At 36.9% G+C, this 16,551-nt stretch overlaps 1 protein-coding gene across 3 annotated transcripts in view; it reads left to right on the forward strand.

Moving 5' to 3' along the window:
• KCNB2 (potassium voltage-gated channel subfamily B member 2) overlaps positions 1–15,163 on the forward strand; it is a 399,822-nt gene extending 384,659 nt beyond the window's left edge. For 2 of the 3 annotated variants that reach the window (XM_081265861.1, XM_081265860.1), the window contains exon 3: positions 3,002–6,410. In XM_081265861.1, coding sequence (XP_081121987.1) covers positions 3,002–5,158 — 2,157 coding nt within the window. In that variant the 3' untranslated portion in view covers positions 5,159–6,410. Of the gene's footprint in view, positions 1–3,001; positions 6,411–7,730 lie in introns of those variants that run through there. The other variant, XR_014018748.1, reaches the window with a different exon arrangement.
• Positions 15,164–16,551: the final 1,388 nt, after the last annotated feature.

A 16,551-nucleotide genomic window follows, 5' to 3' on the forward strand; every position in this document is an offset into this window, starting at 1 on the left:
GTATGACGCAGTTGTAGAGCACTTGCCTATTAAACACAAGGCCTTAGGTTGGATCTCCAGAGGAGGAAAGCAGGTTGGAAAATAATAGAATGTGGAGTGAATTCAATTGCATTTCAGCTTTTCTAATTTCTCTTTAAAGAATAAACATCAGTAAAATGCATCCCAAATGGGCAAGGGAATGGATTTAGATGTGGAAAATCTAGGGAGTATCAGTACAAGAATGATGGTGAAAATCCAATACTCAAAAGTGTCTAAAGGTATATTAGTAACAGTGAGACCACCTAGAAAATGCACAGCTGCCCTGGTTCCTCACAGTAAGAGCCATGTAAATGGATGGGATCTCACTAATGCTTCCCCTCAGGCACATTTTAGTGATGGAGTATTGTAGGCGGTGTCTGCCATTGGCCTCTGAAGGAAGAGATGCAAGGTGAGCATTCCCAGGGTGCCTTTAATAAACCATCTGAATCCCATTATCCAGGGGTTTATTTAAATAAACCTTCTTGAGGGAGTTTCTAACTTCAGCTTTCACCATCTCTTAGAGTAGATGACCTTTTTCTACTGTTATTCACTTACCCACCTTTTTAATGGAAATTCTGAAGTATATTCAGAAAAAAAAAATGCTTAACCTATTTCTAAGGGAAAAAAACCACAAACACTAATAATAAAGCATTTTTCTTTAAGTTAAAGAGACCTAAGTCTTTATTTAATGTCTGTGACCCATTCTGAAATATGTTAAATTATGGTTTTCTTTATCTATTTAAGAGGAAAGATGGGAGCCAAAAGAATAGGAAGAAAAAAAGCAAACAAACAATGAAAGGCATCGGAAGCCTAAGATGAGAAAGGAGGAAGGGAAAGGAGAATTGTCTGGAAGTAGAGAAATTTAAGAGGATAAAGCAAAAGAAATAGAGAAAGAAGTCCTGATGTAAACTAATTTTTTTTTTCAATCTGATGTGTAGAGTTGTGGTTTCAGAATATTAATCATTGTCCTTTCAAATGTTTACTAGACGCTGACTCTCTAAATGAAACACTCACTGTCAGTATATTTTTTCTCAAAGCTACCTATAATACTTGAGACCAATGACACCTACCAAGGTCATGGCCAAAAGTCAGATGAAACCAAGCCAGAACTGACCTAAGTAAGAGAGATTTCCTATTCCACCAAGAACTATATTCCAAATGTGCATCCTTTACTAAACAAAATCTTCCTTACATTGCCTTCAAACATTAATCTTCCTAGTTTACCCCATAAATCTAGAACATTGAGTTATAGGGAGGAAATCCCTTCTTGGGTTGCCTGTATAATGTATAATTTTACAGATTTTCTACATACTTGTTTTTGGGACATTTCAGCCTCTAACAATTATGAGTACTTTTTATATATGTAGCAACATCTGTATATTCTGTAATCTTTACAGCAATCATGAAGTGACTATGATTATTACCTTCACTCACCGTATTTGCAATCTGAGATAGATATATTAAATAATTTGCCCAAGGTCAAACAGTGAAAGTCAGGGACAGATTCAGAGTTCTTGACTCTAAAACCCAGTTATTCAATCCTCTTCTTACTTCTTTCTGAGTTCTTCCTCTTTCCTTCCAAGCTACTACCTTTTCTGCCTAGAATATTTGCCTTGCACTATCACCATGATCATTCTTCAAGCTCTTTATCTTGCCTGACTTGACTTAGCTTACATATTAGTCAACTTTTTGTTGCTGTAACCAAAAGACCTGACAAGAGAAGGAAAAGTTTATCTGGGGTTCATGTTTCAGAGATTCAGTCCATGGTTGGCCAGTTCCATTGCTCTAGGCCTGAGATGAAACAGAACAACATGGTGGAAGGACACAAGGCAGGAAAGTTACTTAACTTGTGCTGACAAGGAAACAGACAGAGAAGAAGGAGCAAAGGAGACAAGATACAATCCCCAAGGGCGTGCCCCAGTGACCCACCTCCTCCAGCACACCCCACCTGCCAACCACCCAATAGAGTAGTCCATTGAAATTATTAATTCATGAGATGGAATAATTCATCAATTAGGTTACAGTTCTCATGATCCAAACATTTCAGCTTTAAACACTCCTGTCTTAACACCTAAACTTTTGAGGGGAACACCTATGTCCAAACCATAATAACTCATAATGTTCCTTTCCCACACAATGTTGGCCCAGAGTGCACACATCCCAGAACAAAGGCTATCCTGACTTGATTCCAATGTCTTACTACACACAAGAAGTATTTGTTCTTAGGAGAAGTAGTGTCATACAGAGTGCCATATTCTCCCTCCACATTTATGTTCTGCATTTATATTCTTAGTTATATAATAAAACTTATAGCAATCATGAATTCTGTTTACCTTATATAGTATGTAAGACAATTCACTTAAGGAAACAACAGGATGGTTAAGAGAGAAAAATTACAGCTAGCTAAGAAAGAAAAGATGATTGTTTAAAAAAAATACTGTTCTAGCCATATGGGGCCCACATCCAATGGTGGAAAACCCACACAACTGTGCCTAAGAACAATGGCATGGAAAGGGGACTTGACTTTGTTCAAATTAATTAGGTCCTAGAATTTAAATGTACATTAGGCTCTTTAAAAAAAAAAAAAAAACCTGGGGATTGAACCCAGAGGCACTTTACCTCTGAACTGCACCCAAGCCATCTCCTTTTTAAAATTTTTTATTTTAAGATAGTGGCTTGCTAATTTGCCCAAGCTGGCCTCAAACTTTTGATACTCCTGCCTTGGCCTCCAGGTTGCTGGGATTACAGGTGTGCAGCCACTGCTCCCAGCTGTGCATTCAGCTTTTAAGTGAAATGAACTCATGAAGAGTGAATGTGTTTGTATTCATTAGAGAACTTTAGGCTGAAAAGTTTATCTTCTTAAATCCTTATTGGAATAACTTGGAGCATTCCATATCATTTAGAGAACCACGGATCCACAGGTTGCCCGGCCACCTAAGCGACCAAGAGGACTTACTAACTTGACCTTTCTCCTCTTTTCCAGATCTTGGCCATCGTGTCTATCCTGTTTATCGTACTGTCCACCATTGCTTTGTCTCTCAACACACTTCCAGAGCTGCAGGAAAATGATGAATTTGGACAACCCACCGACAACCGCAAGTTGGCACACGTGGAGGCTGTGTGTATTGCTTGGTTTACCATGGAGTACCTTTTACGGTTCCTGTCCTCACCAAATAAATGGAAGTTCTTTAAAGGCCCGCTGAATGTCATTGACTTGCTGGCTATCTTACCATACTATGTCACCATTTTCCTCACAGAGTCCAACAAGAGTGTACTGCAGTTCCAAAACGTGAGGCGTGTGGTCCAGATCTTCCGAATCATGCGCATCCTTCGGATCCTGAAACTCGCCAGACATTCAACGGGCCTGCAGTCTCTGGGGTTCACCCTCAGACGGAGTTACAATGAGCTGGGCTTGTTGATATTATTTCTGGCCATGGGGATAATGATATTTTCCAGCTTGGTATTTTTCGCTGAGAAGGATGAAGATGCTACCAAGTTCACCAGTATTCCTGCATCATTTTGGTGGGCCACCATCACCATGACCACCGTGGGCTACGGTGACATTTACCCTAAAACATTACTAGGGAAAATTGTGGGAGGCCTCTGCTGTATTGCTGGGGTTCTGGTTATTGCCCTTCCCATCCCAATCATTGTGAACAATTTTTCTGAGTTTTATAAAGAGCAGAAACGTCAGGAGAAGGCCATTAAAAGGAGAGAGGCTCTTGAGCGGGCCAAAAGGAATGGAAGCATTGTTTCTATGAACTTAAAAGATGCCTTCGCTCGAAGTATGGAACTGATAGACGTGGCTGTTGAGAAGGCTGGAGAGTCAGCCAATACAAAGGACTCGGCTGATGATAATCACCTGTCCCCAAGCCGGTGGAAGTGGGCCAGGAAGGCTCTGTCAGAAACAAGCTCCAACAAATCTTATGAGAATAAGTACCAGGAGGTTAGCCAGAAAGACTCCCACGAGCAGCTGAACAACACTTCTTCCTCCAGCCCACAGCATCTGAGTGCCCAGAAACTGGAGATGCTGTATAATGAAATCACCAAGACACAGCCTCATTCTCACCCGAACCCAGACTGCCAAGAACAGCCTGAGAGGCCATCTGTGTATGAAGAAGAGATAGAAATGGAAGAAGTGGTCTACCCACAGGAGCAGCTGGCCGTGGCGCAGACCGAGGTCATTGTGGACATGAAGAGCACCTCCAGCATCGACAGCTTCACCAGCTGTGCCACTGACTTCACAGAGACAGAGAGATCACCCCTGCCACCACCCTCTGCATCTCACTTGCAGATGAAGTTCCCCACTGACCTCCCGGGGATAGATGAGCACCAAAGAGCCAGAGGCCCCCCATTTCTAACACTCAGCAGAGAGAAAGGGCATGATGCCAGGGATGCCACCCTGGAATATGCCCCAATCGATATAACTGTGAACCTTGATGCCAGTGGTGCCCAGTGTGGGCTACATGGTCCTGTGCCGTCTGACAGTACCACTGACAGCCCTAAGAGCTCGCTGAAAGGGAGCAACCCATTAAAGTCCAGATCCCTCAAAGTGAACTTTCAGGAAAACAGAGGCAGTGCTCCCCAGACTCCACCCAGCACAGCCAGGCCACTGCCAGTAACCACAGCTGACTTTTCTCTTACCACCCCGCAGCACATCAGTACCATCCTCCTGGAAGAAACCCTTCCCCAGGGAGACAGACCCTTGCTGGGTGCTGATGTTTCAGCACACTGTCAGGGACCTTCCAAAGGGCTGTCCCCTCGGTTTCCCAAACAGAAACTATTTCCTTTCTCTTCGAGGGAGAGGAGAAGCTTCACTGAAATAGATACTGGAGAAGACGAAGACTTCTTGGAGCTCCAAGGGGCCAGGCCGGACATGCAAGCGGTCTCTAGCCCCAACTGCTTTGCAGATAAGCCTAGTGATGGGAGAGACCCTTTGAGAGAAGAGGGCTGTGTGGGCTCTTCCTCCCCTCAAAACACAAGTCACAACTGTAGGCAAGACATTTGTCACGCTGTGGGTGAAGTCAAAAAGGAGAGTAGTCAAGAAGGGTGCAAGATGGAAAACCACTTGTTTGCCCCAGAAATTCATTCCAACCCAGGCGACACAGGTTATTGTCCCACACGTGAAACCAGCATGTGACTAGTTACAAAAGCAATAATTAAAAAAAAAAAAACTTGTTTCTTAAAACACGGTTAATAATGCCTGTGAACTAAATCATGGGAAGCCCCTATACCCCAAAAAAAGTGCATAAAATGTTATTTTTTGCATGGCATGAACAGTTTAGTTTAAGTACTGTTTAAATAAAGAGTCAAGACTGCATTTTGTAACAAACAAAAACAACTGAAGAACAGTAAACCAATAAAGAGAGCTCTGTTAGGAACCAGTTCCTCTGCAATGTCTGACATTTTTGATCCTTTCATTTCAAATTGTAGGCAGATTTTCAAGTTTTAACTTTTATGTTACAATGAATTTTAGAATTTGCACATGAAAGGATGAAATGTCACTGCATGCATTCATAATTATGAGGAGTAAGGTGCTTTGAGCTTGCAAAAATGCATAACGTTGTAAATAACGGGGCCTGGATGCAGAAGTGTCAAGAACATGTGGAAACAAGTCTTTGAGACGCAGGTATTTCCTTCACAGCTACTGCCTGGAGGAGCTATACAGACTTCGGTTGCAAAACTGCAACCTCTTCTTAAATCATCTCTCATATCTTGCTTTGGGTTATAAAGCTCTTATAAGAACATTCATTTAAAGGAATACAGTATTTTTATTTATTTGTGCTATAATCCATAGGGTATGTTTTTCTTTTTTGCTTTTGCTTAGTTGTAGCATTTGTGATTTTATTTATAAATCATGGAAATCAACAAGATTTAATGACCAGGTATAACAATATTTGGAATGGAAGCTTGAAATTTTGCCAATAGGTTATGCATCATGCCATAGCCTATTAGAGAAATGCATTTTTTTAAAATCCTGAAAAATATATAAAGGGTTACATAAAATACATAAAACTTTTTTTAAAAATTAGCACTCCATATTTGGAAACTAGATTTTTTAAAAAACTATTTTGTCCATCTCAACCTGACTACATTTTTCTCTTATATTCAATATAAACTTTTCAAACTAAAGATCTATAATAATGTAGAGATGCCAAAATAGAAATTCCAGAAAATGTCTTTTGAAAAACTAAAAGCAGAGCCATTTAAACAAGACTGCCACCCATTATAGAGAGAGAGTTTGTTTCAACATGAGTTACAAAGGAAAGAGCCCAAGCCTAGAAATGGGTCACTGAGTGTTTCTCTGTAATGGTTTGGGAAGTTTTTCTCTTTTGCAGGATAGGAATTCTGCCCAAGCCACAGATGACAGCAACCCCTTCAGTAACTACTTTCATCAGAAACCCCTTCAGCAACTACCTTCATCAGGTTTCCAGATCCATCTCCTTGGGAGTGGTAACCTTGATGAAAGCCACTTCCAGCATTTTCTACCGAGAATGGTGAAATCCAGAGGCACTAAGGCACATGCGGGCGGTTCCCTGTTGGGAAGGTCTGTCCTGGAGCCCTGGTCATTCCAATCCACCGTACTTCACAGGAATCGAGGCTCTGATCACAGATGTGCAGTGACCAGATGTGCGATCCTGTATAAACCTCCACAATCTCTTTGGGTCTCAGTCTTGCCCAAATGAAAACCAAGAAAAAAATGATGTCAAACTCCCTTAAAACTTCAAATGAATTATTCCTTTGTCTCCCATGAATGTCCAGGTTTTGCTTCAGCAAAATACATTTTGCACCTGTGGGTATAAATTTCAGGGAAATAGGAAAATGATGAGCCAAATTAAAAGTAAAGCTTATTGTGTAAAGGGGGAAAAAAGCATTCTATATTTTATTCTAGTTGTTAAAGAAAGAAAAAACTTAGGGAGAAAAAAATAGCCCAAATATTAAAACCTAGCTTCAGGCTTTAACATTTCTTTATTAACAAAATCTGGTCATTAAATCTCAGATAAGAAAACAAGCTTTGATCTTTAGTTGAAATCTAAGCAGCCCTGCTGCTAAAAATAATTATTTAAAACATTTTGTTTTCACTGTACTTTGAATTTCTGTTTCTTATGTTTCAAAACATAACCTTTAAGAGTTTATGGTCATTATCATTGATATTTACATTACTCATACTTATTTCAGTGTCTAAAACTAAACATTGATCATTTTTTGTAAAGCTAGAGTGTTTGAATTTTCTATATATAGTTTTTCAAAGTCAAACAGTTTTATTGGCTATTAGATGAATAGCAAGTAAGTTATGAAAATCATTTTATTTATATAGCCTCATGAAGCAGTTATTGTCTGATGTCTGTTACTGATATATCTCAATTTTTTAAATTAATTTCACTGCACAGTGGACTTATCTTGTAGTCCTGACAATTGACTAAGTTCTCACTATTCATGTGTCTGCTCCAGAATTCCTAACATGAGTAGCCTTGCCTAGTCAAGGACAAGGCTCATGGAAGTGTTTTCCCTAAAAACTCTGTCCCTTCAATCTAAGTGGAGGAAGTGTCTTTGTTTCCTTTTCATTGGTTTAAGTTTTAAAGAATTTTCTAAAATATCCCATGGAAAGTTTATCCTTCAATTCATCCTAGTTCCTCTGGGCCAATAGTCTTTCGTTAGGAAAAATAGAAAATTTTCCTCTTTAAAAAATCTTTGAATTTGGTATTCCACAGGGAGACAGTTTGGTGACAGAGGGTTCCCAAGATGCATCTGTGCAGTGCTTTCTAAACCTCTTCCATGAACTGCACCTAACTCAGAGAATGAACATGTATGCCTGGAAAGATCTGGAAGTATGCCTACCAGACAAGAGTTCTTTCGAAGTCTTATAAGTTTTACATTAAAATTCATGTAAATGCTGCATTTTATTCTGTGAAATACTTGTTTCAATATTTTAAAATGATGTTTTGTATTATTTGTGAACTAACAAAATTAATATTCTTATAATGTAGGACACTTCTTTTGTATCCCCCCGGATAATGCATTCCCAACTTGAGAAGCACTGCCTCAATATAGATTATAGGCAGGAATATAGAATTGGTACCCTGAGGACTACTGAAAATGTCTGCTGCTGAGAGAGTTCATTCATTGATAACTAACTCAGAGACCAGGGACAAATGTCAATATGTAAACTATTTGAATGACTTCAAAATAGCACAGTCCCAGGAAAGACTGATCTGATTCTTCTGGTTCTCAACAACAGTGCACTTTGCCCAAAGATTGAGACCATCCATAAGAGGATAAAATAGGCATCAATATACATCTCAGGTAGGTCCACATATACAAGAATGATATACTAAGTGGATCCCTGCAGTTGGCTTAACTAGTCTCTAAACAATTTCACCAGAAATTTCTTCACTCTGGCACAACCAACTGCTTTGAAGCAAGCATCCCTTATGTGACTCTATTAGGTAACAAGAAGACTATGTGCCAAGTGTCTATTCCCATTAATTTCTTATTATTAACTGTCTCACTTTCATGTAGACACTAGCCAAGCAAAATCAATAATACAACTATGTTTTCTTGAGGGTTGAGTTGTGAAAAAAACAAAAAGCCTTATGGATGTATAGTTTCTTCTCTCACAACAATCTTCTGAATTACCAATCAAGGACAAGAGAGGTTTTTGTTCTTTGCTCAAGTTCACACAGGTCACTGGTGAATAGTGGGACCTGCCTCAGCATGTCATCTGGCTTCAAGTCTGGCATTCTGATATATCACTGGAAAGTATGTTTAATTAGAGGCTTTTTACTATTAATATTTGGAATTGTGTAAATAAAGCTAGAAGTGAATTTACAGCCATGCAGTTTGCTTAATGTAGCAGTGGATCGTGCCAAATGGTAATGACTTGAGCTAATTGGCATGGACCATGTTTAGCACATATGTTTGCCAATTTGGAATTCTGGCCATAAGATACACACCCCTTGGCTAAAGAGGAGAATGCATTATTCGTGATGCAATGTGACATGCACATTAGGCAGAGGGCTGCAGGAAGCCACTTGATCTTTTGAAACAAAAGCAAATCAAACTTTAGAAATACTTCTAATCCAAACTCAGAAATATTGTCTCATTGAATTTGACTATCATTCCACTGTTCATTCATTTAGTAAATACTAGTTGAGCACTCTATATTCAACACCAGGCACTAAGGTACAAACTCAGTCTCATGGGGCTGCCTGGTCCAACAACCAGGCTGAGGATGATCTGGGTTATGAAAAAAATGTCACTTTAGAGAATGGAGAAAAATCACTTCATGATCAAACCAAGAAAGTATACAGCAGTAACAAATGATATTATTTTTCAAAGAACTATTTTCTTAAGAAATGGATGGTTTATAACCTGATATATAATTATTTTTAATCATAGTTTAGTTTTTCAAACAGCAAATTGTTGATTGATTGCATGAGGTTATGAGTTATCTTTCCTAATTATCTGATGAATTTAAAAATAGTTTTTCAGGGTTAGGGATGTAGTTCAATGGCACAGTGCTTGCTTAGCATGTGTGAGGTCCTGGATTCAATTTCTGACACCTAAAACAAAACACAAAAATCAAAAATGTTTTCAGATAGATTAATTGCTTGTCGAAAATAGTGAACAATAGTCTATCATAAATAACTGAAGCAAAATTTAATACTAGTGAAAAGGTCTATAAAAATTTTACATTTTAATAGTATATTCAATGGCTACATGGTTGAAAATGAAGCATTTTAATGTTCTTTCTTACTTCTTATTGTTTATAGGTAACATTTTAGGGATGTATCATGATTCTCTGCTTAGACCTCTAAATTTCTAATATTTAAAATTTGATATGCAGAAATCATTTAGCTTGATTCCAGATCTTTATACAGGAGGTCCACAAGGATTTGAAAATATATTGGATATTTTGCCACTATAATGTTGTTCTCCAAACAAACTAAAAAAGAAGGAGATAAAAGAAAAAAGAAAGCAAAAGGAAACTATAAAATCTAAGTAGATATGAAAAGATTTAAAAGCTAATACCTGCTGAGAAAGAAGAAATGTCTCAAATATAAAATCTTGGTGAATCTCCTATGTATTTTTCAACTTAGCACTTATTGTGATATACTGCTATCCATTAGTGGTTTCAATAACCATTTCTTCTACTTGCCTTTTTAAAACAGCCTGACTTAATTCCATAAATCCATATTTATCATTGCCATTAATGCATAATCTCTTCTTTACTAAGTCTAAAAGCATTTTAACCTATAAATATACATATAAACACAGAAAGGTGGGGAAATTGCCTATTATAATAATAAGTCATTTCAAGGCTAGCTAAAGATACAAGAACAAAAAAAAGGAAGAAAGACTAAGAAAAAAATGTAAGTAAACTAGTACATTTTAAAACAGAAATTGTATTAGGTCTACATATCTACTTCTATGTAATTTAGATGAAATATTTACTATTTACATGAAAATTAGAATTGAGGTCACAATTTCAACTTCACTTTCTGTCCTGAAGAAATTACTTCTTATCATCTAAGATATTTCCAAATTACCCTTGATAAACAAGAAAAACATCCTATTTTACTTTTCCCCAAATTCAAGTTCCACCCCATAATTTCCAAATACACAGGTTTTCAATTATAACAACTGTCTGAAATATAGCAACAATGTATTTCTTTTTTCCTCATTTATTTATTTTCAATATTTTTATTGTTGCATTGTAGTTGTGCATAATGGTGGGATTTGTTGTTGTGTATTCGTACAGGCACACAATATAACAACATAATTCAGCCAATATCATTTCCCAGTATTTCCCATCTCCCTCCCCTCCTTCCCTGCTTTACCTGGTCCCCTTCTTCTACTGATCTCGCTCAATTCTTGTGACAATGTATTTCAATGAAGGTATTTCCCACTTTATCAAAAGAAAATAAGATTCCACCCAGAAATTGTGTTTAAGTTATCGTTTCAACTGTTCTGTTTGATTTTTTTTAATCCCACCCTGTATGCTGTGATCAAAGTCATCCCAACCTGCTGATCTGACCAAAGTTGAATGCTAATCTGAGCAATGTAGTTTATCTTCCACCCACCGTGACAATGTGGCTGAAGAGTTTTTATTATTTTTGCTATGTTTCAACCTGAAACAGATTTTTGATGGCATACTAAATAGTAAAAGCAGCTTCTCAGAATCAAATAATAAAAACAAACTTTCAGAATCAAGACCCAGGTTGCAGAATCACATTGGTTATACAGTCACGTAGGTGATTCTGCAACCTGTACACCTAGAAAAATGAGAAATTATACCCCATTTGATTCAAATGTATAATATGTCAAGATCATTGTACTGTCGTGTGTAACTAATAAATAATAAAAAATAAAAATAAAGAATCAAGACCCAAGAGACAGAACAGTGACAGAGCAGAAGCTGAGCTAACAGGTTCAGAAGGAAGTCATGAGGCGCCATCCTGATTGTTATTCTCCACTTGGAGTGTCCTCTAGTGGTCAGTCCGAGATAAAGTAGAATTCTACTTGCCAAGAAAGGATATGGTAAGCAGAACTTGAAAGAAAATTCACGACTTTTGGTTACCCATTCATATAGCCAAAAGTTAACTACATCCCAAGAGTTTCTTTTCTTTTTTTTTATGATAATTTCTCAGTTTTCTCTTTCTTACTCCCAAATATCTGATCATACTGTGGCTATCCTCTCTCTGCACTGCACTTTCAGAAATATTTCACCCTGCTGCCTCTAAATCACAACAAAGTCACGACTTTAGCTGAATATTTAACAGTGCCCTGGTCTGCACTCTGGATCCACAATAAATGTTACTTTGACCTTTCTGCCCTTAGTGGGAAGCTGAATATGAACTCAAAAGTGGAAGTTGTTTAAGAATCATGGATCTGTGAAGATGAAGCTATTGGGTTGATGAGCTTGGAAACCTACAGTTCCCATTCCACTTGAAGATTTCAAGGAGAGCCTGAAACACCCCTGAACTGACCCTGGTGAAATAGCAGGTGTTTTCTAAACTCCCTACAGACATCTGTGTATGCTGGCCAGAAATTCATTGTCAGCCAGATTTTTGTCCCATCTTTAGAACAAGATGCTTCTAAAATTCTTATTCAGCATATGGGTTAGGCAATGTTTTGAACCTGCGAATTAAACTCAAATCATAATGTTTAATTAAAATTAGAAGTTTTTTGAAAGGAAAACAAATACACAAAAAGCAATATCTACTATTTCCCAAATTACTTATTCATTCTAATGCTATCACCAGAATTATTATGTATATGCTCTGAAAAATATCACTAAAGAATTGGCAAAAGTCTTATTTAGTTCAAAACCAAAGAAGAAAAATTAAAACATGCAACTTACAAAACATTAGGTTTGTCACACATAGCCAAGTTCCAAACTTATACAATTTTTTAAAAGTATGATATCAAAGCAGAAAAAAACAAAAGTGAACATATAAAAAATGTTTATTAAGCAAATATGAGGTACCATTATCACACTAGAACATTTTTAATAACATTTAATTAACTATATAATGGCTATGTCTGCTCTTAGTACCTTACTTTCAATCTGGAATCTTTTCTGTTTTATATGGCTTGCTTGCTTGTGCTGCTTTGTTTGAAGAAGTGAATGTAAATGGAAGAAAATGTTTAAAGGAGAAAGTTACTGGGCATCTTATCAACATTCCCTGCAGGGTCCTGGAGAATAATGGAAATCATTTGTGGGTATGAGTCAGCCTTCTCCCTTGTCAGGTTTCACCATCCTGGTTTGAAATAAGATTCTTGTAATCAAATCTCACATCCTGCCCATTCAAATGCCTCCTTCCTCTTCTATCCACAGTACACACCAGCAATCCTTCCCTAGGGCCTTCCTGCTTAAGAGTACCTCAGGTACCAAGTCAAAGGCAGGACCAATAGGACATTAGCAACAGGAACCTGAAGCCCAAAGCCAAAGGATGCCCAAGAGGTCAGAAAACTTAGGCCTAAGGACAGAGGAACTGTCTCCATAGAGTATGTTGACATGATTTGATCAACAAAACAATGACACAATGTGTTCTACCATGATTAACCAAAATAATAATAATAAAAAACAGGTTTGTTTTCTTTCGGTGGTGCTGGGTATCAAACCCAGGACCCTGTACATGCTACTAGGCACACTACTATTGAGACCACTCGTCCCAAAGACACAGTATTTCTTAAGCCTCTACTAAGTTTTTGAACTTCAAAGGTAAATAGCCTGGTTGATGAGAAGGATGATGCCTAATTTGTTAATTTATCTCATGGCATCATCCTAAATGCTAACTTTCTACTAAATAAGTGTGTGTGTGTGTGTGTGTGTGTGTACACGCAGTGTGTTTGTAACCAATTAGTATGTCTATTTTTAAGGCAGTATAACAAAAGGAAAATACAAATATTACCCTTTTCATTTTCAATGGTAACAAATACTTCAATCAGGGAAAATTAAAATTATTTTGGTAGTTTTTATATGGCCCTGGACCCAAAGTGTAATAGCCATTTAAACAAAACTTTAGTGAAAGATATTAGGGGTGGAGAGAAAGCCATATTGAAAAATTATACTTTGCTATACATCTAATTACAAATAAGTCATTTTTGGGAATAGACTTTTTAAAAATTCTCTCATGTAAACATATATTTAGGTGACCATTTGAAATTAATGTATCTAATTTTATTATAAATCTTAGGTTTCTCAAAAAGATTATTATAACTTAAATGAGATGGTTTATAGGGAAGTGCCTAGCACAATGCCTCACAACCTGGAGATAAGTATTAAAAGAAAAAAAAGTATTCCAAAAGAAATAATTTAACTCGCGTTTGTGTTCTAATTACTTAGTATTCTCACATTCTTCTGTGGCTTCCTAAACAGTCAAAAATTTTAATATGTGTGTGTGTGTGTGAATATGTGTGTGTGTGTGTGTGTGTGTGAGAGAGAGAGAGAGAGAGAGAGAGAGAGAATATAACTACTATTATGTAAAATAGAGGGAATTTTTATTTTCTAAATTATACACATACATAAATCTGCCCCATGTGGTTTTGAAAAGAGAGACTGACATTATTTTGACAATGGCATGCTACAAAAACTAGGTAGCACATTTTTTAACCTAATTGCCTTAAATTTGTAATGTTTACTAGACAAACACCAATTTCTTCTAGAGGAAGATAGCTTCCTACAATGACTAAGACTTTGAGAGTCTTTTATACCCCCTCCTCTAAATTTAAATATACTTCATCATTTTGTGAATATTCAATATGTGAGTCCATCTTTCTTGCTTTAAACATTTGTAAACCTATGAAAACATTTCATAAATTAATTCATAATCAATGTGATTCCAGATTTACCATGATTGGCCATTTGTCAAAATAAACTATGAGAATAAAAGCTTTTGGTATTAAAAAAAAGATTTCTTAGCTGGGCACAGTGACACACACCTGTAATTCCAGCAACTCAGGAGGTTAAGGCAGGAGGATTGCAGGTTTGAGGCCAGCCTGAACAACTTAATGAGACCTTATCTCAAAATAAAAAATTAAAAGGACTGGGGTTATAGCTTAGTGGTAGAGCACCACAGGGTTTAATTCCCAGTACAAAAAAAAAAATTCTTCATTAAATTTTGTCTTGAAATCTAAAGTATTGATTTCTATTAATATAGATTTTATTGGAGACTTTGTTTTACTTTGTTTTAAAATTAATCTTTTTGATCTAGAAACATAATGGTGAAGCTAATTTTTAATTTCAATTTTTTTTAAATACAAGGACATAAAATTTAGATAGAGCCCTATGTCCTTGTGAGCACTAGAGCTGAGTAATGACCAAGGACTACATATAATGCAGCACATTATACAGTCCTTACACTGTCTCAACACAACTACTCCAACCAAAGTGGGATGGACCCTGTGGGACCCTGCAGGGTGCAATAAATTCTGATGTTAAAGACAGGATGACTTGGAAATTCTTCCACTAAATTTATAAAGGAATTTCCAAGATACATTAAAATTTCACCTTCACAGAATTCAGTAGCCATTATAATACTTAAATAATACTGATAATAATACTTGAAATTATACTGAAAACAATAATTTTATTGAGGATTTTTGATTGGTTGGAGGTGGTTATTTCAGAGTTATTTGGTTGGTTAGTTGGAGGTGTTTGTTAGTTTGTTTGGGGGGCTTTGGGGGAGGGTTGCCTATTCATTTCATGAAAACTAGTGTAACACATGACTTAGTGGGACTCTCAATTTATTATGATTCTTTAAGAAGTAATTCACATTCTAAATCATAATTGCATGACAACTTGGGTCCTATTACTATTTAGTTATAGCCTAATGAATACTGTATTCCTCTTTTTTCTCAAAACAATATGAATTTCTAGTTTAATCACTAGTATTCTGATAAAGCATCATGCTGCCCAAACAGCTCGCTAGATGTATTTTATATCTGTATTTGTGTAGCTCATATAAAAACTCAGCGTGGACTGTCCTATGTCTGCTTCATTCAAGAGCTGCCCTGTGATCTTCTCATCTCACTATGCCAACACCTTCTGTCACAGTGTCATGTACATAGGCCAAGGCACAAAAATGACTGTAAACTGCTTATTCAACATCTAGTCCAAAAAGGCTTGAGGCAGTGCAATAACACTGTTAGTTAAAACATCTCACCATGTGAATCATTTTAATCTGTGCATTCTTGACCATGAATATTGAAATAGTATTTTTGGACTGTTTTCTCAAGCTTATAGTGAAAAATCTGTGTCATATCTACATAGTCAATATGTCAAGTAATTCAGTTATTCAGTATTGCCAATAACAAACTAAAAAAAATCCCATATAATTGCTTAAATTATTTTCTGTTGGCAACATAGGCCTGCCTCAAATGGTTTCTTTCAGCACTATTATATGTAAAATAAAGGGAGGAGGGTTACGGAGGGTTATGGTGAATTTTTCCTTGCCTGACATTAGATCGTTTCACTAATCAAAGGATGCACATTCCTCAGAATTGACCCAGCTGTTGAAGTCTGGTGTTCCAAGGAATATAATATTTCTTTTTGGTGTCCAAAAGCTAAAGGTTGGGGGTTAGGGTGTATGCACAAAGCCCTGGGTTCAGTTCCCAAGCACGTGCGCGCGCGCGCGCGCACACACACACACACACACACACACACACACACACACGATTTAAGGTAGATATTCACAAAATTAACTTACATGGACTTTCAAAGGCAGTATTTGAAAAGAATAGGAAGAGAGGGAGGGAGGGAGGGAGAGGGAAAGAGGAAAAGAAGGAGGGAAAGGTATTTAGAATCAGGAAGAGGAGCCTGAATTATCTATTGCTTTTTCTTTTCTTTTTTCTGGTTTACTAGAGTCACATTTAAAAAAAAATTCTAACTCCCAAAACGTATTAATTCAACATTTAATGCTGAAATATAAGTTTATTGATAAACTCAGGACAACTCTGTGAAGATTCACAAAGTAATTTTCTGAAAACTTATAGTGAAATTATCCAGTACTATCAGTAATTAATACA

Source organism: Spermophilus citellus (assembly GCF_964194105.1).
Source record: "Spermophilus citellus genome assembly, chromosome: 14".
NCBI classification, from domain to species: Eukaryota; Metazoa; Chordata; class Mammalia; order Rodentia; family Sciuridae; genus Spermophilus; species Spermophilus citellus.